The sequence below is a fragment of the Pelmatolapia mariae genome, linkage group LG23, assembly GCF_036321145.2.
Source record: "Pelmatolapia mariae isolate MD_Pm_ZW linkage group LG23, Pm_UMD_F_2, whole genome shotgun sequence".
Taxonomy (NCBI): domain Eukaryota; kingdom Metazoa; phylum Chordata; class Actinopteri; order Cichliformes; family Cichlidae; genus Pelmatolapia; species Pelmatolapia mariae.
This window is the reverse complement of record NC_086246.1, coordinates 26,031,976-26,054,742: the sequence shown is the minus strand read 5'-3', so window position 1 is coordinate 26,054,742 and position 22,767 is coordinate 26,031,976. Positions and strand designations below refer to the sequence as shown.

The following is a 22,767-nucleotide window of genomic DNA, read 5'->3' as shown; positions in this document are numbered from 1 at the left end:
CATGCAGCTAAAAAATATCGAGATATGAATTTTGGGTCATAACGCCCAGCCCTAGGCAGCACATTAAGTCCATCTTTTATATACAGTCCATCTTTTATATACAATGTGAGTTTTTCCTTTCCTTCGCTTTCTGTAAAAGGAGACTTAAACGCTGCTACTCTGTGCAGGATTAAAACCTCAGACTCGAAATATTCAGCAACACACATGTTTGTTTGTGTGAGGATTTTTGTGTGTGTTTTTTTTTTTTTCATGTAAACACTCACCGCTAATCCACTTGGCCTCGGGGTCGTGAATGCTGAACTCTGGTTTGTAAAGATCTGCCACAGTCAGCCTGGACTTGCTGCTGCCGGGAAGTTCAACTGGAAAACAAATAAATGGGTGAACTCCAGGTAACAGTGAGAGATTCATCCAATGAAGAGCTGCAGATTATAAGTGTCTTATAAAGCATATTCATGTACTTCTGACAAACACATATTTGCATGGTTTAGAAAGCTAGACACATCATCTTGTCTCTCTCCACAGGCTGACATACCGGGTGTGAGGACGACCACAGACATGGTGATGAGCGAGCAGACCACCACGATCACCAGCAAAGAGATGGCAATGCCCTTCCAGTTCCTCTGCGGAGGGCTGACGTCCACATACTCCTGCAAACACAGAAAGTCAGAAACAAACACTAATCATCAGAAACTGTGCCTCCACATGTAAGTCACTCGAACACTGCGAGAATTCATCTGCAGTCCTAACAGCCTCTACGCTCGCTGTGGGATTTTGCTCTCATTCAGTCAGAAGTGATGCTGTTTAATGCGGTCCAGCTTGCACTTCATCCCAGAGGTGTTGCATGTGGCTGAGTTTGAATTTATGTGTAACTTCTTCCAGACCAAACTAGGAAAACTTTTTTTTACATGGCGCTGACAATAAAATATCATCGCAGTACTGACCTATAAAGAAATGGGCTCTGCAAGACCTGTGAAGGTGTCTTATGACATCTGGCACCAGCTGGCAGCTCACTGTGAGTTGGAGGTGCTGTGGACCAGTTAGGGATTTGCCCTGAAGCTCCCCACAAGCCTCAACCACACACACAACTCTTCACTTAATACAGTTACTTTTGATCATTCTGAAAAATGGGATACTTTGTATAAAAATGGCTGTAATTCCTAAACAGTTAATTCAAAAGTGTTGCTAAACCACTTAAATTAAAGCTGAAGGTTTCCACGTCAGTCACATCTTGACTGTTTTAAACTCTGCTGTGTTGGTGTACAGAAGGAAAACTACAAAAATTGTACCTTTCTCCAGCAAAATGAAGTTTGATGCTTCATTTTAATTACATTTTGTTTATATAGCGACACATTACAACAACAGTTAGCTCCAGGTGCTTTATATCGAAGGTAAAGACTCTACAATAATACAGAGAAAATAGACAAACCCCACCAATCAGACGAGCCCCTATCAGCAAGCTCTTTGGTGACAGTGGGAAGGAAAAACTCTCTTTTAACAGGAAGAAACCTCCGGCAGAGCCAGGCTCAGGGAGGTACAGCCATCTGCCACTGGTGGGGGGTGAGGAAAGGAAGACAGGACAAAGAAGCCTTGGCAATTTCACTCTAACTAAATGATGGACAGACTCCTGCATTAAAGGAAAATTGTGGCTCTGCTGTAATCTGTGGTCTCTTTCAAAATGAGAGAGGAAATAAAGGCTCACTGAATTTGATGCTGTGGCCTTCACACTGAACACCTACAGGACGTTTGGGACTGAGATGCTTGAGCGTGCTCCAACCACCATCATAAAAAGATCAAACATAGCAGAGAGAGACTGCATAGGCTTAAAAATCATGTATGAACTGAGCCCCTGGGTCCAGATTACTGTATGATACTTGCTGTAGAGCATTAACAATACATCTCCAGGTTTCTAAAATTTCCAGAGCACTGAAGCTGATTTAATGGCTAACTCCTTGTTTTGCTACCTTTGAGCTTGGTACTAGCAGCCAGTTTTCAGATTCTTCTTCTTTTCTTTTTTTTTTTAAGTTTTTTGAAAGTGAAGTTTAGCCCCCTGAGCATTTCCCACTTTTTGATTTTAACCAGGAAAAAATATATAAGTTCAGTCAGTAAGAGCTCCACAACTGTGAGGCCTTAATGAACAGCCTCAGGCTCTATGGATCTGAGACACCTGGGAGAACTTAGAAATACAATAAGTTCCCTTGTCTTCATCACAGGGCCAGAGTGAGATTTGTAAAAGTCCACTGAGCGCTCATGGTTCTGAAAAATTCATCACCTGCAACTCCACCAAATCTATCAAAGCTTCTTCCTTTATACAGCTGCACTGTGACTAACACCAGTGTGACGCGTGATGCAGGGCACCTCTGATATCCTGTAGTGGAGACTTGGAAATGAAAATCATTTGCACATTCACTGATTCTGTGACTTTTGTGACTGTGTGTTTGAGATCTTCTGTAATGTACGATTTGCAGACGGCAGCAAAAAGACAGGATGCAGAGCTGAAGATGAAAAGTGATAAGGATGGACAGGATCAGAAATGAGTATATAGAGGGCAGAGGAAGGATAGTGGATATATTGGGGAAAGGATCCTTAAGACAAAGCTGCCAGAGGAGTTTGATGGCTCTAGTGAAGCAGGACATGCAGAGGTGGTGTGGCAGAGGTGAGATAAGGTGAGATGGCACCAGATGATCTGCTGTGGCGACCTCTAAGGGGAGAGGTCAATTTAAGAACTTCCAGCTAGGTAACTGAACTTTTTATAAATGAGAAAAATCATGGAAGACAAACTTTGTTATTCTTTTTTTTATCAAAGAAATTTGGTTGATTATTCCTTTGTTGTAACAATACTACCTGTCTTTTTATACAGTTGGAAAGCCTGTTTCTTTCCCCTTAAGTTGTGTCACATTTATAAGGGAAATGTAATGTGGGCTGAACCATGAAAAACTTGCCAAAACTTCTTTGCCAATGCCAAACAATTGTATAAAGCACAGAATCAGTTTCTTCCATGAAGAGCTGTCAAAGGACATCAGGGACAAGACTGTAGACCCACACAAGCCTGCAGTGGGCTACAAGGCCATCAGCAGGAAGGTGAGGTGGTGGATCAGCCCAAAACTACATGGGAGGAGCTCGTTAATGATCTGAAGGCAGCTGAAACCACAGGACCCAAGAACAGCGCTGGTAACAAACTACGCCGTAATGGACTAAAATCTTGCAGTACCATAAGGTCCCCCTGCTTGCCCACAACCACACCAGCAAAGAGTACTCGCGCATGCTGCCCACTCTGTGACCTACCTTCACGTGACCAATAGAAACACGGCATACAGCCGGGCTAAGCTCAACCACACAATGAACGAGGAACTTTATGACACAAGTTTACGTGCATATGGACCTCCAGAGCCCTTGAGTAAATCATTCCATTCAACACATTGGCTTCAGAGGCCACAGCAAATCTGTGGAGAGGTTAGGTTACACACTGTTATCCTGTTATGTTTAACACTTCCCTAATAATGCAGAACCAGATACAGTCAGGTCAAGTGTGATAATGAACACCTGTTGGTGCACACACAATGCTGAGAGGCACCTGCTCTTCATCAGCTCCATTGTTTTCCTCATGACAGGGCACACAAACAAAAAGTCACATAGTACAGTGAGTTACTGAGGACAGGTGATCATATTTTTATTTTTATACATATTTTACATGTAACCGTTGGTCAAAAAAGGCTTGAACTACTGGCTAAAGGGAAACTGAAACGTGCAATAAGCAGAAGAGACGCAAAATGTGTCAAACTAAAATGAGATATAAAACACAAGCAAAGATGCAACAAAAACAAAACTGTGTCACACAATCACACAACCAGATTTAAAACTAAACAGGGAAAAAAATGCAGAGTGATACAAAATCAGGTAAAATATCAGCAGCCTACAGAGTCAGAGACACAAAGCAAACAGAAATCATATCTGCATGTACTTATGAACCACTGTTTTATAATCTGTGTCCTGTACAACAGAGTCTGAACCTGTGCCAAACATGTTTGCTTTGCCAGGAGGAGCTCCTCTTGTTAGTCTTATTCTTTTAATGTGATTGTTTTTGCTTTATTTATTATCATTATCAACATAAATGTACATATTGTGTAACAAAGAAAGAAGTAGCGCAATAATGAGGAAAAAAAGAGGATAAGCGCATCGGCTCGCCGACTCCTGCTACTCTAACACCTGAAGGAAGATACACGAGTAAATACACAAGCTTACTGTGTCGGTGTGTGTGTGTATGGATGAGAAGCTTCCAGCATACTGGAAATGAATACATTATAAAAACTAATATAACTTGGATAATTGGTATCCAGCTGTTTTAATACGGATTTGTGTGTGAATCACTTCTTTGTAAAATGAAATGACTGAATAAAAAAGAAAGAAAAATGCAGGTCAGCCAGCACACAACATGGATCAGTCTGTAAAATGATGATGTGGGAAGAACAGTGCCTTTATTTCCTCCTATTGTTTGGAGTGCATTTAGAAAACATTAGAAGGAATTCACTATTTTTAATGGAAGCGAGATATAAAAATAGAGCAGCCTCGCCGGCGTTCATCTCCAGCATCAGTCAGGATTGAATTTTGACTTTTACGGTCATATAACACTCCTGTCGTCTAGACAGAGCGGTGATTATCCTCCGAGCTAAAGTGGAAAATCTGATCTGAGCTTTCACACGTTGTACTCTTAGGCTGAAAGTTTGCTTAAGGATTCCAAGACATCCAATGAACTGTAGCTTCTCAAGAAGCTACCAGCTTACATCATTCCTCACTCCAGCCTCTGATGATGAAAGTTGAACCCGCAGCCAAGACGTTGACAAGTGAGAGAAAAGATGAGAAAGAAATGATGCAAGCTGGGTTTTTAGTTTAACCTCGCACGGGGCCAGGAGACGGCTGCGGACGAGCACTCGGATGTTTCCAGCAGCGACACTGCAGGGGACTGTAATAGGAAGCTGTCACATGCTGACTAAGTGGCCTTTCTTCTGAGCTTGAGAGGGAGAAGCATAAAGGGAAGACAGCATGAAGCCTTGTTCGTACATCAAACACATCAAACTGCATGTTTTCCAGCAGTCTGTCTGCCCTCTGTAGAGCCGGAGAGACGAGCTAAAAACTCGTGTTTCTTTTGACTTGTTAAGTATCCTGACAATCTTCATTTGGTCAGCTGTTTGGTGTCTAATTATCACCAGTCTCCAGACAGGCAGAAGATGGAAAACATGTTCAAATTTGGAAACTTAAAAGGACTCTTGCTGTGAGTTTTAAAGTATCTGACCTGAAACCTGAAGGAGTTTCGTAGGTGGGCATCAAAGATCACCAATTCTCTAATGTTTACTGTCCTGTTTAAACATTCAACAGGTATTCCACTTTAAAATCTGGGAGGCACAGGTTGAAGTCTCTTAAACGTTCAAAGTGGACTGAAATTTCTCATCAGGAATTTCTCAAAAATAAAGGCAAAATGTAATAAATTCAATTCAATTTGATTTATATTGTGCCTAATCACAACAGCTGTCTCGAGGTGCTTTCTTTTGTAATGTAAAGACCCTACAATAATACACAAAACAGACAAACCAGATTAACCTCCCATGACCAAGTTTGGTCTGTAGCAGTCAGACAGATGTCCTCAGATTTTACTAGAATACTTCAGTATAGAAAAGCTGTCCAGGCCCTGGGTCTACAAAACAAGCCAAAATGCTGAGTTTGGTTTTGTGCACTATGGTCAAACATCTTCACTTTGGTCTTGTCTGTTCAAAGCACATTGTTCTAGAAGTCTAGTGGTTTTTTTCAGATGTAACTTTGCAAACCTAAGCTGTGCTGCCCCGGGCTTTTCTGAAAACCGTTTCAAATAAGCCATACATGTTCAGTGCTGTGCTGTCATGAACATTAACATTTAACAAGCTAACTGATGCCTGTAGAGTCTGAGAAGTAGCTCTTGGATTTTGCAGTTTCTCTGAGCGTTGTGTGCTCTGAGCTTGGGGTAAATTCGCTGGCATTGTGTTAACACACACCTGAAAGCTTCAGACCTGCAAACCGCTAAATGTTCTGTTTTCATAAGGTAGTCACACATACTGATAAACAGTTAATCGAGTTTATTCATTCATATGGAAGCAGTAACAGGGTAGTTCGTTTTTCACATGGTTGCATAGAGCCTGTGAAAGCATCATTCAGCACCAATGAAAAAATTTAGGTAAGTGGGATTTATATGTCTGTATTAAATCTAGAGCATATATTTTAATGCTGAAACGCTACATTGAAGCCTGATGTGCACCATCATAAAAGCGCAACTACATGTCATCACAATTCAGTACCATTATTTCCTCTTCCTCCTCTTTTCTCATTATTTTTCACATCAACTTGAAGAGACTGGACTGCTCAATAAGCGCAACTCCAACGACAACTAGTATGTCAGTAAACTGCGTTGTATATTGTTGGGTTCCAGAATAAGTTGGAAGTCCAGAGTTATAATTTTCAACCCCAATGTGCCCTCAACTCTGATTTTAGAAAGTCAAAGTAGCCCCACCAACCCCAAGTTAACAATCCACGATGGCGACAGTGAACATAAACGGCAATAAAACAGAAAAACTTTAATCTATACCGCCACTGCTGTATATTTGTGACTTGCTAAATAAACCATACACAGGCTCTATCCATGAATATGTTGCAGCAGTTTTTTTACCATTAAAAACACAAGTATTATTCTGCATTGCTAGTGATGCATGAATGGCTCTGCCCTGCTAAGAAGCTCAACAAATCTTGTTTTTCATTGCTTTTCTGACTTTCCTGCTGGAACAGACTAACTCAGGGCTGACATCACTGTAGACTTCCAACATTTAACATAACTGGAATGCAACATAAATACTGGCAACCAAGTTGGCTACTTCTGCAGGGTACACAATAGGCTCTACACAGATTCAGCACAGCCTTAAAGCCTTTTCACATAGGATGTAGCACACGCATTGCTGCGCTCTGAACCGCTCTCCTTTCTATTGCTTGCACTGGGCAATAGCGGTTCCCCGCTGTGCTTTGCACAGTCAAAGATGAGTTCAACCCGGTTGAACCGCTGTGCACTGTGATGTACCTTCGTGCGACCAATAGAAACCTAGAGCCATGTTAAGTTAAACCACACGATGAACGAAAAGATTCTGTGTGTATCAGAGTTTAGTGAACTTTCTGACACAAGTTTACGTGCATATATAGGGACCTCCAGTCTTAAAGTCATTCCTTTCAACGGCTCTGGGGACCTCAGAAGGAAAGCATTGTTGTGGAAACGACACACCCCTCAAAGCTTTCTTCTTTATGAATGAGAGATGCATGTTTTGAAATAACACAGAGCAGGCGCGTGTAGTACAAGTACAGCGGGTGGAACAAAGTGAAGTACAAGCAGAGCTCAACGGACAGCTTAGCGCAAATTTCGGGCCATTTGCACTAGCTAGCAGTCAGCACAGCACATGTCGCCTCCTATGTGAAGGACTTGTTTAGACTGTAGTCAAGACTTACCAATGATACTATGCTCAGCACATATGACGCCCAAAGTCTAATTTGTTTTGATTAGTGTAATCATTGTATGCTGTGCCTGGTAACAGCTGAGGAACCCTGTCCTGCTTTAAGTGGTGGGACCAGTTTCAGTTCAAACTGGCACATCATGCATGTAGTATGATTGCTATCAGTGCCCGAGCACTGCAATCCTGCATAAAAGTAGCTGCTTTTGTAACGTATGAGTGCCACAAAATCAAGTGAAACTTGTATGAAAAGCATACAAGAGTGAAAACAGATATAAGATCCCTTGAAAAATTCTATAAATGAAACGTGTATGTTTTGGATACTTACTAAAACAATATATGAAAGTAATGAGAAAGTGGCCACTTTCATGAGTAAATCATATAAGCCTTATATGATTCACTATATGAAGTAGGCCCCATCTTATGCAAGTCTTTTATACGTTTTTACTATTTCTTTTCCATATGGGTGTGTTCTGTTGAAAGGCTTCAAAAGAGCCTGTGTACGAGGAAGGAACCAAGCATGAGAGAGAGGCCAAGATGCTGAGGCAAACAGATGTGTACTCAAGCCCGATCGTTGAGCACAGTGTGAGTGCAGGACAGCGTGGGAGAGCTGGAAATCAAAGATCATCAATTCAGAATCTGATCAAAAGTTAAATATACAGGATTTTACCCAAATGTTACCCTGTTTACATGGTTATTCATTCAGCGGGTGCACCATTGCAATCTTTAGATATTTGTTGGATTAACTCTCATTATTGCAGATTATTAAAAACAGAAATGCAGAAAAAGATGGCTCTTACCTCAAGAATCGCTGACGATGCCAACTGGAGTGAAACGCATACTGTTAAATCGACAACCTGATTCAGAATTCTTACCTCTTGCACATTTCATATCCTGCAGGTTTTTCAGGTTGCTACAGAAAGGCAAAATTGGTGTTGTAGTGCAACCTCGCTCTCTCTGGGCTATTTCATTATAGCAGTAACAGTTTCGTGCTGTGTGCTGCATGTCAAAACCTCAGTTGACTCTCCCAACTGAGTGCAACACTGGCTTTAGTTTCTAATTTACAGTCTTGACCATTTGGAAGTTGTACACTAAGTATACTTTACTAGTTTGTCAAATCCTATTCTCGTCTGGCGACTTGCTGAATTCTAAATTCTCACAAGTGCCTCTGATCAATAGAGCCCAGGGCTGTTCATTTTGGCCTCACAGCTGTGGACGTGTTACTGACTAAATTTGGGAAGGTTTTTGTTTTCCAGGTGGAAATTTCAGAAAATAGCCGAGGGCTTAAGGGATTAAGGCAAAGGCCTTAACAATCGACCAAAAACACCTTTATAACCCTGCCTCTGCCAGCTTGAGCCCACACATCAACAGAACCATTACAACCTCAGACTTTGCCACCTAACAGCTCACACACACACAGAAAGAAAACATGGATACCTGTGTAGATTTACAACATATTAAAATCCTGCATGTTTTTCTATTCAAAACACAAGCTGTCAAATAACAAAAGCAAGTAACTATTTGATTATTATGGCTGAAACTAATTATGGTTATGTAAGTCCAGAAAACTTGAAGAATAATGCCAAGTAAGCTGAGATGTGTAGTTCTTATGTTACAATACCTCTAAAACAAGACCAGTATCATGGTTGTACTGCATATTGCTTCCACTGCACCACTCCGCTGAAAACCACCCCAGATGAGACTCGAACCCACAATCCCTGGCTTAGGAGGCCAGTGCCTTATCCATTAGGCCACTGGGGCTGTGCAAAGGGACCCCAAACATGCTGCATAATGTTCAGTGTACAGCTGATCCATTGTGACCTGCAGCAGAATGGAGAAAATGTCTATTCGGCTCCTGAGCTTTGCTCTGAGCTCCACTTTGTTTGGATGTTGTTTCTGTTGTTTGTGGAGACTCATGAAACCACACAAGGACCAAAGAGTAACTAAGATCTGGATCACTGGCTCTAGTTACATTAAGTCTTTAAAGAGTCTTGCGGAATTTCTGTTATGAAGACTTAAGAGAGCTCTGAAGGTAAAAGGGGTCCCAACCCTTTACTAGCAAGGTGTACCTAATAAAATGTCTGGTGAGTGTAGATTCAGTCTGAAAGGTAACAAACGTAACCAATGCATTTTCTCAGTATACACCCAGTTTTCTCATTTTACACAATTCTTGTATAAATCTAAAAAAAAAAATACAGCCACAAACCTTTCTATATATGACCACCCACACATACAAATGAGAGCACAACTACACAAATAACTGTGTGATGCTAACGTGTCAATATGGATAAAAATCTCAGAGGAATGTTTTCAGCACCTTGTTGAATCTATTGTTCTGAAGGCAAATAGGGGGTCCAACCCAGTACTAGCAAGTTATACCTAATAAAGTGGCTGGTAAGTATATATACAAAGTCTTAAATCTATTGTCAGCAGCTGCCAGTCAAGCACACAACTGTTTAAGACTGAAAAAAGGCTGTGATATTAATCGAGTGATGTAGAAAGGGCTTGATTTTGTGCAGTGTGAAGCTAAACCGACCTAAGACTTGTAAAAACAGTTTGTGCCTCAACGAGAAAGCACTAGCGGCGCTTTCATTCTGGTAGGATACAGATTCGCCAGTTTAAGTAAACTAAGTAAACCTCTTTTTTTTTTTTTAGATCTTTTTGAGATCTTCTGTGATGAACAACACTTTCATCTTCTGTTCATATCGCTGCACGCTGCTGCGGGATGCCGACTTTAGTGTTATTGAAGGATTATTATGACAAACCCACTTTGAATAAATCTGTGTGACGCTTAGTATAAAAGGCACAAATGTGTCCAGAACAATCTATGTCACATCCACTGCTGTGAGAGGTGAAACTGTTCAATTACCGAAGCAGGAAAACCTCAGACACGCTCAGCAGTGGGTAGAGCTTCCTTTGCACACCACTGGGCCATCAACTCCTCTCTGAGTTTGGTTCAACATCTCGGAGCTAATTCACCGTACGCTCAGAGTGTGAGTGTGCTTCAGCAGACACAGTTCACTGCAACAGTCTGCTGATCAAACTCCCTTCAGTGGGAAGTAAGGCAGGCGAGCAAATCAAAGCATGTGTGTCGGTGTTTGTGTGCTGAGGATACACTGAAGACAGTTAAAGGGACAGACGCAAAGACACACATCGACAAACCGAACCTGCTGAAAGCCAAGGCGATGGCTTTCCACACGAAGGCTTTCACTGGGTCACGCTGAGACTGAACACAAATTCAAGGCTAAAATTTCCAGCCTCTCAGATCGACCTCGGAGATAAAAAGGCAAGGACACGTTTTATGCCACGAAATAAAAACCCAAGACATTATTACCAGGAGTATTATCCAGTCACTTTTAGCAAACAGACACCAAAAACAGACAAAAAAATGCAAAGACAAAGGCCAAGACTGAAAAAACAATAAGGAGGGATTATTTCCAAGTAAATTAAGTATCTGTAAAAACTTAAATCTTTTTGTACAGTTACTTTTTCCTGTTGTGTGCTAGTTTTTTGTAGAGCAGGCGCTTAGTGATTTAATCAGTAAACCAAATCAATCCAAGTCGTGTCAACTGATTTGACATTTGAGTCTTTCTTCGAGCTAAAAATGCCCAAAATGTTCTCAAATTGATCATTTTCGGCTCATCCTTCTCTTGCATGGTAGTAAATGTTTTGAGACTTATCGTTTCCTGGTGTTTTAAAGACAAAAGAATCAGTTCTTATGCAGAAAACTCTTAGCTGCATTCTTTTTGCATGTTTATTTCTCTTGCAAAACAGACTTCAAACTCACAGAGAATAAATAAAAATCAACTTTTAGACCCAAAATAAAATCAAGGTTATTGTTTGGTGGGGAAAAAAGAATGCAGAGCGTCCATGAAACACATCCAGAAACAAATACAAAATTACTTAAATGAGATAAAAGCGCAACAACAAATTACTCCAAAGATAGCAAACAACAGATAACATCTCTGCGAGCCAATGACACAAAATAAGGTGTAAAACAACCACAAAGATAATTACAATTACCAAAATGTGATGCAAAATGACCAAATGAAACGTGACCACAGAAATACAAAATGAGAAACAGTTTTACCACAAATATGTGCAAAACTACCATAAGCAGGTCAGAAATGAGTAAAATGGGGAATAAACAAGTGCAAATACAAAATTTGGTACACGAATGTAAACAACGATGACCACAGATATGCAAAATTACCACAAAGAGGCTCGGGATATCAGATTCAGATGTTTTAGGAGAGACGAGATGCTATAGGTGGCTTTTACTTTGAAAAGACTTCAGTTCTACAGCATTATGGCCCACCCTACACCGCGCCTGATTGGGCCGGGTTTAGGCGTTAGGCCGATGACTCATGAGAAATGATAACTGGTTGGTTTAGACAGGAGGAGTGAATCAGAGGCACAGCAGGACAGGAGCCATCGAGTAAGTAACTTCCTCCCTTGTGCTGTTTTCATTTTAAATGAAGCCATAATTCTCTACTTTTGTTATTTCATCTTACATAGTCACTCATCCAAAAGAGCAAAGCCGGCAAAAACATTATCTGTACCACACTAATTTTTAAACCCTGGTTACATCCATGTGCAAAACAGACCGACCGAAGGAGGCACAAAGCTCCTCAAAGATCCAAAACAACTGAAAAACTAGCAACAAATGTGCACAATTTGATTCCAAGTGACACACAAAACACTGAAAATGAGCAAAAGAAAGACAAAAAACCCCACGAAGCTACTAAAACAGGAGCTACAATGACAATCAAACACAAAGAGACGACAAATTAGACACAAGGCTTCATAAATGCCAAGCTACCACAAAGACATGACAGTAATGAGAATAAAGATGAACAAAAAGCAAAATAAAATGACCTGATGAAGACACTAAATGAGACACACAACATTTAAACTAGAAAACACCACGATCTACCACAATGATGAAAAACAAGCAAATGGAGACAGGATTTAGGCACAACTAGCACACAGAGAGTCAAAATGTGACACATTTACTGAGTAAATTAAGAAATAATAAGATGAGCCGGAAGAAATACAAAAATGCAAAAACGAGACACAAAGGATTTAAAATAAACAGTAAGAGAATAGGCAGAAACTCCCACAAAAAGATGAGAAACAAAAATCAAAAGAGATGACAATGAAGAGATAAAGAACAAGACACACAACATTTAAACTCAAAAAACTGCCAGATCTACCACAACAAGACTGAAAATAATGAAAAAAACTAGATGCAAAAACTGAGACACAAAACCACCAAAATGAGACAAAAAGGGAATCAAACACAAGAAGTAAGAAAGAAGATGAACAGGAAGACATTTAAAATAAGAAACAGTAAGAGCACAAAAAGACTCAAAGCAACAACAACAAAAAAGACACAAAATCACCAAAACATGAAAAAGATGACAATGAAGAGACAAAACAAAACACAAACACTGAGAATGAACACAAATGAACAGAAATGGGAATATTTTATTCTGCTGTACATGTTTGTATACCACTTATATACTTATTAATAGTCAATATATACTGTATATGTAGCAACGAGTTATCCATTCCTAATCTATTCCAACATCTTTGCACCACTCAATCATAAATATGCTGTACGTGTTGTTATTGTCTGTGTCATGTGATGAAAACACAACAATTATGCGCAAACTGAGCAGATTAACACACGAAAGAATCTAAAAAAACAAACAAACAACCAAAAACGAGAAAATTTGATCAGAAAGACGCAAAAACAAACCCGAGGAAACTTAAAGAACTGCGAAGCCAAAGCATCTACAAAAACAGGACTCAAAGTCACCAGAGTGTCGCCACAAACGGAGCTCCCGGCCTGTTTTCCCCACAAACGCGCCCTGGATTATTCACATGATCGTGGTCAACCTGTTGGAGTTACACCGCGGACAATGCATCCCTGTCAGCCGGCTCTGATGGCTCGCTGTGCCGCTGCAGCCCTGCATGAGCTCCGCGGCATCAGGCTGAAGTTGGAAAAGTGTGAAATTACTGAGAGGAAGGAGGGAAAGGAAAGCTTCTTGAAGGGAAAGGAAAACTTCTACAGATTTGATTTTTACAAGTAAAAATAAAAAATAAATAATTTCATTAAAATTTGATTTAAAATAAAGCGCGGGGTCCCTGTCCACTGTAGCTATCGCGCTGACCGCACGCGCCTGGACGTTATCTTCTTATAGCTGGAAATAAATAAAAAAATTAAAAGTAAAAATAAAGATGTCTGTCTGTGTCGCTGTGTGGTTTTAGCGAGTCATCCCACCTCATCCTGCTGAGACTCTTTGGGCTTTTTCTTGCTGGCGGCCGTCATCGTCTCGGAGTCTCGGTCTGTCTCTGCCAGCTAATAACATCACAAACCTGCCGCGCGACGATTTTAGTTGTGCGAGCCACAAAGCTGCTAACAATCAACGCGAGATTCCGGCAACAGCTTCAAAATAAAAGTCGTTCCACAGGAAACACTTTTTTCGTCAATAATTGTCGCTACTTTTTGTGTTAAATTCATTTTTTATTCTTCTTCTTAATTTTGCTTGTTTAATTCATTTTTGTTTTACATGCTAAAAGCTTTATGTGAACATTTCTAATAATTATTTAACTAATAAATAACAGTTATTAAACAATAGCAATTACTGAAACTATTAATTAATGTATATTAATAGTTTAAAAACACCACAAATATTAAAATGATTTTTTTTAAACTGAAACTGGCACTGAAACGAATAAAAACTAAACAGAGCCTAACATAAATAAACTTAAGATGAATAAACAGAAAGTCAACTAAAACAAACAAATCTGTGCTCTAAAATGACAGAAACTAAAGTGAACTGAAGATAAATAATAACAACTACTTATATCGCATAAAGACTTTTGTAAATGAAGAGTGTACTGCTACTCATAAGCTGGACTAAGCCGATATTTATATTACTCTGACTCTGAGTTGTTTCATTTTGTTTAATGCTTTTTGGGGCATATACCAGTGTGGAAATAAGAATATGTGGAGAGATACTGAGTGAAGAGAATAAATCTAAAACACAGTTTGAAGAGTTTTCAGATTCAGTGCATGGTGATAAAGTTTTTTTTGTTTTTTTTCCCCAAAAACATTTAATAAATATTAAAATAATAATGCAAACATCAAGTGTCAGTTTAAGCAGAGCTGTCCATGGTGCTGAAATCCACAATAGCTGAGACTTTAGCTTAAACTAGGCAGCAGCAAGCTTTAACTGCAATCCTTTTTCCTGTCACTGCTCATTAGAAACAAAGATAATTTTATTATTTGTAATATTTATTTTATTTTTATTTTTCTGTTAGGCCTTCAGTCAGGACACCACAATTACAAGAAAGCTCAATTTTATTTTATTTTTTTACTGTAAACACAAAAAGATGATGTTTGCTTTTACCAGCTCACGCTTATTCATATTCAGCTACATCAACTACTTTAGTTGAACTCAAGCTTTTGTTAATGGCAAAAAGAAAAAAGTAATCAGATTATGCAAACAGGTGCAAGCCGACAACAGACACCTACAGGATTATCATAAAAGGGAAGTCATACTGTAGCCTGTAGTAACAGGTGAATGTGAATGAAAAAGATTTTTTTCAAGACAACCAATCACATCACACATGAAGACATCCTGTAAAATCTAGCTTGCTACATAAGCTCCCAGCACAAAGTTTAAATCTCAAGGTTGAGGAAGGAAAATTACTTATTTTTTTATGCATGCGATTCATGAGGGTAGCAGAATACTTTACACTGTGGGCAAAGGGAACATCTGTGTGGCTGTACTTTACTGCAAGCTGTTGTCATGATATGCTGTGTGGACCCAAATGTAAGACACAAAAACAGACCTTAACTCCAAAATCTAAACTTTTTTACTGGAAAAAAAAACCCAAGACAGGAATGGAGTCAAAGATGCAGAAAAAACATACTCAACACAGGAACCAAGGTCTAGAAACAAAGATAAGCTCAAAAGACTATTCTATAATATTAAAATTAAAAGAACTAACAGCTTGGAACTTGATCATAAATCATGAACCTACAGAACTCAGAACTCTTCAAGAAAACTGCTAAGCTTACCTCCACCCCTCTAACCAACAACTGAGTGAACAGTTGGGCATAGAGCCCCGTGTATTCATGAGAGTCCAACCCCATGAAGTCCAGAAAGTGTTAGTTAATGTGTATCTAGAAGTTTTGTGTAATAATCATCCTCCTTTACTAACACACATAATATGGGTGACAACTTCCTTGGAACAGAGAACCCCTTTCCCCCCAAATAAACCTGTATATTATGTTGAATATTGACCTGAAGTCACATTGTAAGTCAAGTTAAACACAGCCCATCAATTTCGCTATGAAATGATCCCCTCTAAGCTCTCCACAGGACTCTCACTCAGTCTGGCTGCACATTTAAACCTGATAACTGCAGCCATACTTATAGTAATATTCCCATAGAGGCTTACAGTGTAGCACTTTGTGGTATTTTTACCTGCGATGATGTCATGCCACTATTCCTACAGTATCACTTCAGGGACTAAGAGGCCTTCTGCAATATCTAGTGTTTCAGCATCCCTCGGAAATACATTACGGGATTATAGCTCAGCGTGTCATCGGAGAACGAATCGGACCAACGCTTCATGTGAAATCCCCTCAGACGAGACAATCGAGGAGATCGGTAGCCAGCTGGCCCTTCACCACTGCCAAATGTCTGAATGCAAACAGATAGGTGTCAGAGAGTAAGCCCTGAAGACACAACCCACACTCACTCACGCAATCTGTGGCCCCCCATCCCATCTACAGAGTAATGAGTACAGCTAGAGGGGGAAATGGAAAAAAAAATGAAGATGGAGGAGCCGACGATGAGAGGCAAACCAGCCTGAAGGTGTCTCTCTGCCCTAATGTGTGTGTGTGTGTGTGTTCCTGTCTAGCTATCTTTGTGAGGACCGAAATCTGCATTCTACTATACTTGTGAGAACCAGCAGTCACTTGTGAGGACACACAACCAGGTCCTCACATTTTTGAAGGCATTTAAAGGCATTTTTGAGGCTCAAAATGAGGTTTTAGTGTCAGGGTTACAATTAGGTTATGGTTAGGTTTAGGGTAAGGGTTAGGGTTAGGCATTCATTTTTAATGGTTAGGGTTAGGGTAAGGGGCTAGGGAAACCATTATGTCAATGAGGGTCCTCACTAAGATAGCTGAACGGGGTTGTGTGTGTGTGTGTGTGTGTGTGTGTGTGTGTGTGTGTGTGTGTGTGTGTACGTCTAAGGACAGGAAGAAGACACAGATCAGTTTCCGACTTCCATATGTGGGGGTTAAAAAGCCTTAGATCAGGAGGCCTGGCCAGTCAGTCTTCCATGCATTTAATAAGTGCTTTCAAGGCTCCTCTAACCATGTTTTTATTAAACAGTTTCTATAAAGACAAAATATTATGGAGCTAACATGGAACCATGAATACCATCATACACTAACCAAAGCAGTTTTGCAGGCACCTTTAACTCTGTGACAGTGTTACAGCTCAAAAACCCGCTGACCACAAAAATGCAGCTTCAGTCATCTGTGTTTTCAAACAGTCAAAGAGTCTAGGGTTCTGGGTGTCATCACACATCCAAATCAGACTGGATTTAAGAAAACACGCTCTTCCTCAGATAGCATTCGAAAGCTACTCCATTTGATGTGGTTGAACCAGTCTAAAGATATTCCAATAGCAGTTTTCTCCTTAGATGCGGAGAAGGCTTTTAACAAAGTTGAATGGAGCTTTCTTTTTTCAACCTTGTTGCATTTCGGGTTTGGTCCACACTTTCTAAACTGGGTTAAAGTGCTATACAAAGAACCAAAGGCGGTGGTAATATCAAATGGTATTGTTTCACCCTTCTTTAGTTTGTCACGTGGAGCTCGTCAGCACTGTTCTTTAAGACCCCTTTTGTTCTTAATTTTTATAGAAACATTGGCAGTGAGTATCAGATCAAACAAGGAGATTAAAGGCGTCATAGGTGGGCAGCAGGAACACAAACTCCTCCTCTATGCTGATGATATTCTTGCCATTATAACAGACAAACTCTTATCAGTGCCGCATTTAATGGACACCATAAAGGCGTTCTCTGAGGTGTCAGGTTATACTATTACCTGGGGAAAGTCTGAAGATTATATTCAGTCTCATTCGAGGTCGCAAAATTGGTTAATTACTGGGGAAAAAATCAAGCCAGACAGGAATGGCTAAGTATAGAGTCTGAGATTTATACTCCTTTCGATCCAAAAGGTATGCTGTCTCAAAGCTGCACTTCAACGAACCCAATTTTGCTTCACTCTAGCCAGGTATGGCTCAATATACGTAGAATTCTTAAAATATCACCTCATGTGCAGTTTTACTCATCTCTTTGGAACAATCCAGCTATTCGTATAGGGAAAAAAATTGTGTTTTGGAAATTGTGGCAGTCTCATGGCATAAATGTTATTAGCGACTTATTTAAAGATGGGGAATTTATGTCCTATATAGACCTTGTTCAAACATACAAATTGGAAGGGAAGGAAAATTTCTGGAGATATTTGCAAATTAGACACTGTGTGACATCGAAGTTCAGAAGGGGACATGAAAATCTTGTTCTAAATTTTATAAATATGCCTCAGGAGCGCCACACAGCATCATGTTTTTATAGGTTGGTAAATGATAATAGAAGTGGGGAATGTTCGAATATTAAAACTTTGTGGCAGAAAGATTTAAATGCACCAATTCCAAATGAAAAATGGATGGGCATTTTGGGAGAAAATGGGATTTATGTTAAGGAGGCGAGGAGCAAATGCATACGATATAAAATTCTGCATAGATATTATCATACTCCAACAAGATTACACCGTATGAAGCTTATGCCTAACAATCTCTGTTGGAAATGTAAAATTGAGGCGGGGACTTTCCTACATTGTTTTTGGGAATATTCCCTATAGCTCCTTTTTGGAAGGAAGTCGTCACACTTTTAAAAGGTTGGTCAGGATTAGAAGTGCCCTTAACTCCTGAATTGTGCTTGTTAGGAGACCGTTCTCATATTCCAAGAATTCATAATAATATTTTTACGGTTGTTATGGTTGGACTGGTAACTGCATTGAGGATTATCCTTAGGCACTGGAAGACTACAGCACGTCCTGAACTGAAAGACTGGATCAGAGCAATGGTAGAGACTGCTTCCTATGAGTCCATGCTGAATAAACTTAAAAATGATACAGAAGACAAAGATGAACATTGGGACTACTTTTGGAGCTATCTGAAGCAAACAGGAAATCATTGGAACCCACTGTTAGTTAGTTTCCCTTTTCTTTCTTTTAGAATTGTAAGGGCAGGGGTGCACACCAGCAGTTTTCTTGTGTTTTTTGTTTGTTTTTTTTCCTCCCTCTTATACAGGTTTAACTATATGTTGCAAAATCAATAAAAACTTAAATGTCAAAGAGTCTAGAAATGTTGCTTTTGATGTGCAGTCCAGTGGTTTGAAAAATTAGATTATATCAAGGATTCAGGGAGCCTTGATTGTCATTCACAGAAAACATGGGAGAAGAAAACATGGGAGAACAAGATCCACTTACTTAGTTCTCAGTGCTAATAATGATTAAAATAAGTAATGACCTAATTAAAATAACAATAAATGTAATATAAAATAAATAAATAACATAACCGCTATTTTTTGGTCTGGTGGAACTGACTGTGGCAGCCCACAAGTGCCAAAATGAAGTAAATAAACACATCATTAAATAATTAATTACATGTGTCATTATTGATTAAAATGGGAATTAATTAAATATCAATTCATGTACTCTAATACATTTACTACATTATTCATTTCTAAAATTAATTAATTAATGACACGATTAATTCATTTTGGCACTTGTGGCCCTCCATACTTGCTCTCCAGCTTGAGAAGAGTGTAGGAAACAATCCCACGTGCAGGGTGTGTTTCACCCCCCTCCCCTGAAACCAGTAAACTCTGACCATTTCTATCTTTTTCTTCTAACACTAAGCTGTTGCTCTCAAATTGGTTGCCTTCAGTCTACCAACTTTATAGGAATTTCCAGTTTGAAAAATTCTGAAATGAGGAAAAAAAAAATCAGTGCAATGGTGCAGTGCAGATTGGCCTGCAAACAAATGGAGAACAGGGTGCAACAACTGCAACCAGCACTACTCAAAAGGTGCAACTTTTACTTTGAAGGTGAGCGTGCTCCATTTCAGGTTTGTCGCACTTTTCAGTTTCACTGCAGCTCGGTTAATAGTTGGCCAGTGTTCGCAGACCAGTGTTGCACAGACAAGTCAGTGTTTCCCATGCAAACTACACTGTCCACATCTATGTCTGCAGTGGAGTAAGGCGGACTTTCTAATCTAAAGCTGCTCAGCTGGCTGTGCAAAGTAGTTGGCTGTAGTGCTTTTCCCAACTACATTTGAAACTTTCACATAATGTTGTAACTGTGTAACAGAAACCTCTGTGACCCACAAGCTCAGGTTTCAGATGCTTTTCTATGAGCTCATGTCAGTTTGCTATAGATAAATAGATCATTACTGTAGTCCAATCATCTTCTTTCCTGTCTTCTTTGAGCCAATCAGCCTCCACGCTGCGCAGTTTGGCTCTCAGCGCTCTTCCATCATTTCCCCTTTCAGACTCTCATTTGTGCAGCCCACGTCCTCACCATCTCCACCTCACAGACACCTCAGTCAGAGCTCCATCCAAGCCTCAGTCTTCATCTTCAACACCACTAGTATCTAGTCTCTCTCTCTCTCTCTCTCTCTCTCTCATATATATATATATAGAGAGAGAGAGAGAAAGAGAGAGAGAGAGAGGAGCTAAGAAGATCTGTTTCAGAGAGAAAGATAAACACTGAACTGGGAAATTAAGCAAAGCTGCTTTAGTTGATTCCTAGGGTAAAATAAGAGCTGGGGGGAAAATGAGCAGGAAAAAGCTTTAGCCACCGTTAACTGAAATAAGAGCAGAGCTTAAAATAGGTCTGCACGTGTAGTATAAAGGCCCAGAAGCTTTAATATGAAGCCAAACGGCCGGATGACAAAGCAGTTTTACCCTCCCGGTATGCAGCGTGATGATTGATTTGCTCGTCATGAAATATTTCGGCTGGATCTCCGCTCTGATTCACCAGCTTGCTCCTCTTTATTTGGAAGTGTGCGACAACATCAAATGTGTCAGCTGATGGACGCAGATTCAGACACATCGGGGTCAGTTTGTAGTCAGCTTTTGATAACCTCTATAGCAACACAGGTTCTCACAAAAAAATGAAAGATTTTTGGAAAATGCAATTCTTTTAAAGCTTGATCTCTCATTTAAGTCACAAAAAATAATGTATCAGCACTACAAAGTTGAATCTTTTTGTCCTGTTAAAACTTTAACTCTTATTTTGAAAGTATTTCAGGTTTAATTAGTGGACAGCTTTTGTACCAGATGTCTTTATAACAGGATTCGCCCCTAAAGCCAAGCAGATGTGAGAGATTCACTTGTAGCAGGAGCCAAACCTTCATTTGTTGATTTGCATTTTGATAAAAGCTGCCATGGATATGGTAAGCATGCTCGTTGTTTTCAGTACATAACTCTTTTCTCCGTCCTCATCCTTTCAGCTGCCTTCCACAGCCTAATGCATCTTTGAATAGAGATGTTCTTCAGAGTTCAGCTTCAAGGGCTACGGTAAAGTGAGTAACAATGATCAGACGTGCAGCAACACGTGTGTGTGTGTGTGTGTGTGTGTGTGCGTGTGTGTGTGTGTGTGTGTGTGTGTGTGTGTGTGTGTGTGTGTGTGTGTGTGAATGAGCTTGATGTAATGAGCAGCGCTCGGATGAAAATGCAAAGAAAATAGGCATGAGGTCACGAGCAGGGAGGAGGAGGAGGGCAGTGGGCTGAAAAGGAGGAAGAAAAAAGAGAGAGCGAGGATGAAGAAGATGGAAGCTGTGGAGGACAGAAGACATGGTGGGTGGTGGGAGATGAAAGAAAAACGGCAGGGATGATCCTCAAAGCCTCGACTGGACTCTCTTGCCTCCTCTATTAAATATTTAAGAGGTGGGATCAGAGACCACATGGAAATGATCTCGCTCTATCCCTCCCTCTCTGACCTCTGCTGGCGTTTGGGAAGTTCACTGATGTCCCTGAGGCAGAAATCCTCTCTACAGTGCACAGGAAGCTGGTTGGTGCTTCGGTGCCTCTATATGATGCATGCGTGCATCATGTGGATGCGTGTGCTTCTGCACAGTGCTCCTGTGTGCTGTGCACTGTAAACAGTTTTAACTGTCTTCAACGGTATGAATTTATTATCATGTCTATCCTTGATTTTTGAGTGAGCCTTGCGGCCTCCTCTCTCTCACCTTTCTTCACCTTCTAACACCAATTTTACTTCGAATGGGTGTTAACTCATAATCCAAACCTTTAAAGTGCTGGGATTAACACCAAAAAGCCTGTTAACTTCGCGTTAATGGGTCATGAACCAAAGCAGTTCGGATTCCCTTCACGGTTTCACTCCAGCCATCTAATCAGGGACTGGTTTACACCTGGGACACCAGGTGTAATTAACCTGCTGCCAGGATGGAAACCTGCAGGGCTCCGAGTTTAATGTTTGGTGTTTTGATAAGGAAGTGGGATGTTTAAAGCCAGGTTCCTGATAAGAGCAGGTTTAAAGGTTTGAAAGACTAAGGAGAAGTGCTTCTCTGGCTCTCTGTGGCATACACAAGATGGTGGTTACTAAAAGACAGAAAATAACACTCTCGCCTCAAGTTATTATTCATTCAGAAAACTCAGCTATTTAATTATAATGTATTCTTGTCCTTCCCAAGCAGCAGCCTCCAGGGCTGAAAGATAAAACTAATGCAGAAGTACCAAAAACTGTAGTCTGAAGAGACTGTTGTCTCCTGTTAGCCACTGTCAACCGGTGTTAGCTGTTGTTAGCTGCTGTTGGCCTCTGTTAGCTGCTGTTAGTTAGCATTAGTAAGCTATTATTTAAGTTGATCTGTTATTAATGTGCTCTGACACTTAGTGAATGACCTCTACTGTGAGAGTGATTTCTGAGCAATCTCTGAGCAGAAATACAACTAAACCCCTGAAACACTGCAAACCCAGCAGCTGACTCTAAAAATTAAGTTTGCTGGATCTAACAACCACCCTCGCATGTCAGGATATCCCTTCTCCCTGTGACGCTCCATGTTAATATTGTTTCAGTTCTTCCATTTGTCATTTAAATACTCGACCATGTAGGACTATATGGGTCTTGTGTTCTAAA

The 22,767-nt window shown here is 40.2% G+C and overlaps 1 protein-coding gene across 1 annotated transcript in view; it reads right to left on the bottom strand.

Annotated features, from left to right (window-relative positions):
• Positions 1 to 13,905, bottom strand: part of LOC134620044 (inactive dipeptidyl peptidase 10-like) — a 74,977-nt gene extending 61,072 nt beyond the window's left edge. The window contains exons 1-3 of the mRNA XM_063465941.1: positions 13,801 to 13,905; positions 533 to 647; positions 264 to 359 (exon numbers count right to left, since the gene is read on the bottom strand). Coding sequence (XP_063322011.1) covers positions 264 to 359; positions 533 to 647; positions 13,801 to 13,848 — 259 coding nt within the window. The 5' untranslated portion in view covers positions 13,849 to 13,905. The remainder of the gene's footprint in view (positions 1 to 263; positions 360 to 532; positions 648 to 13,800) is intronic.
• Between the last annotated feature and the right edge of the window lie 8,862 nt (positions 13,906 to 22,767).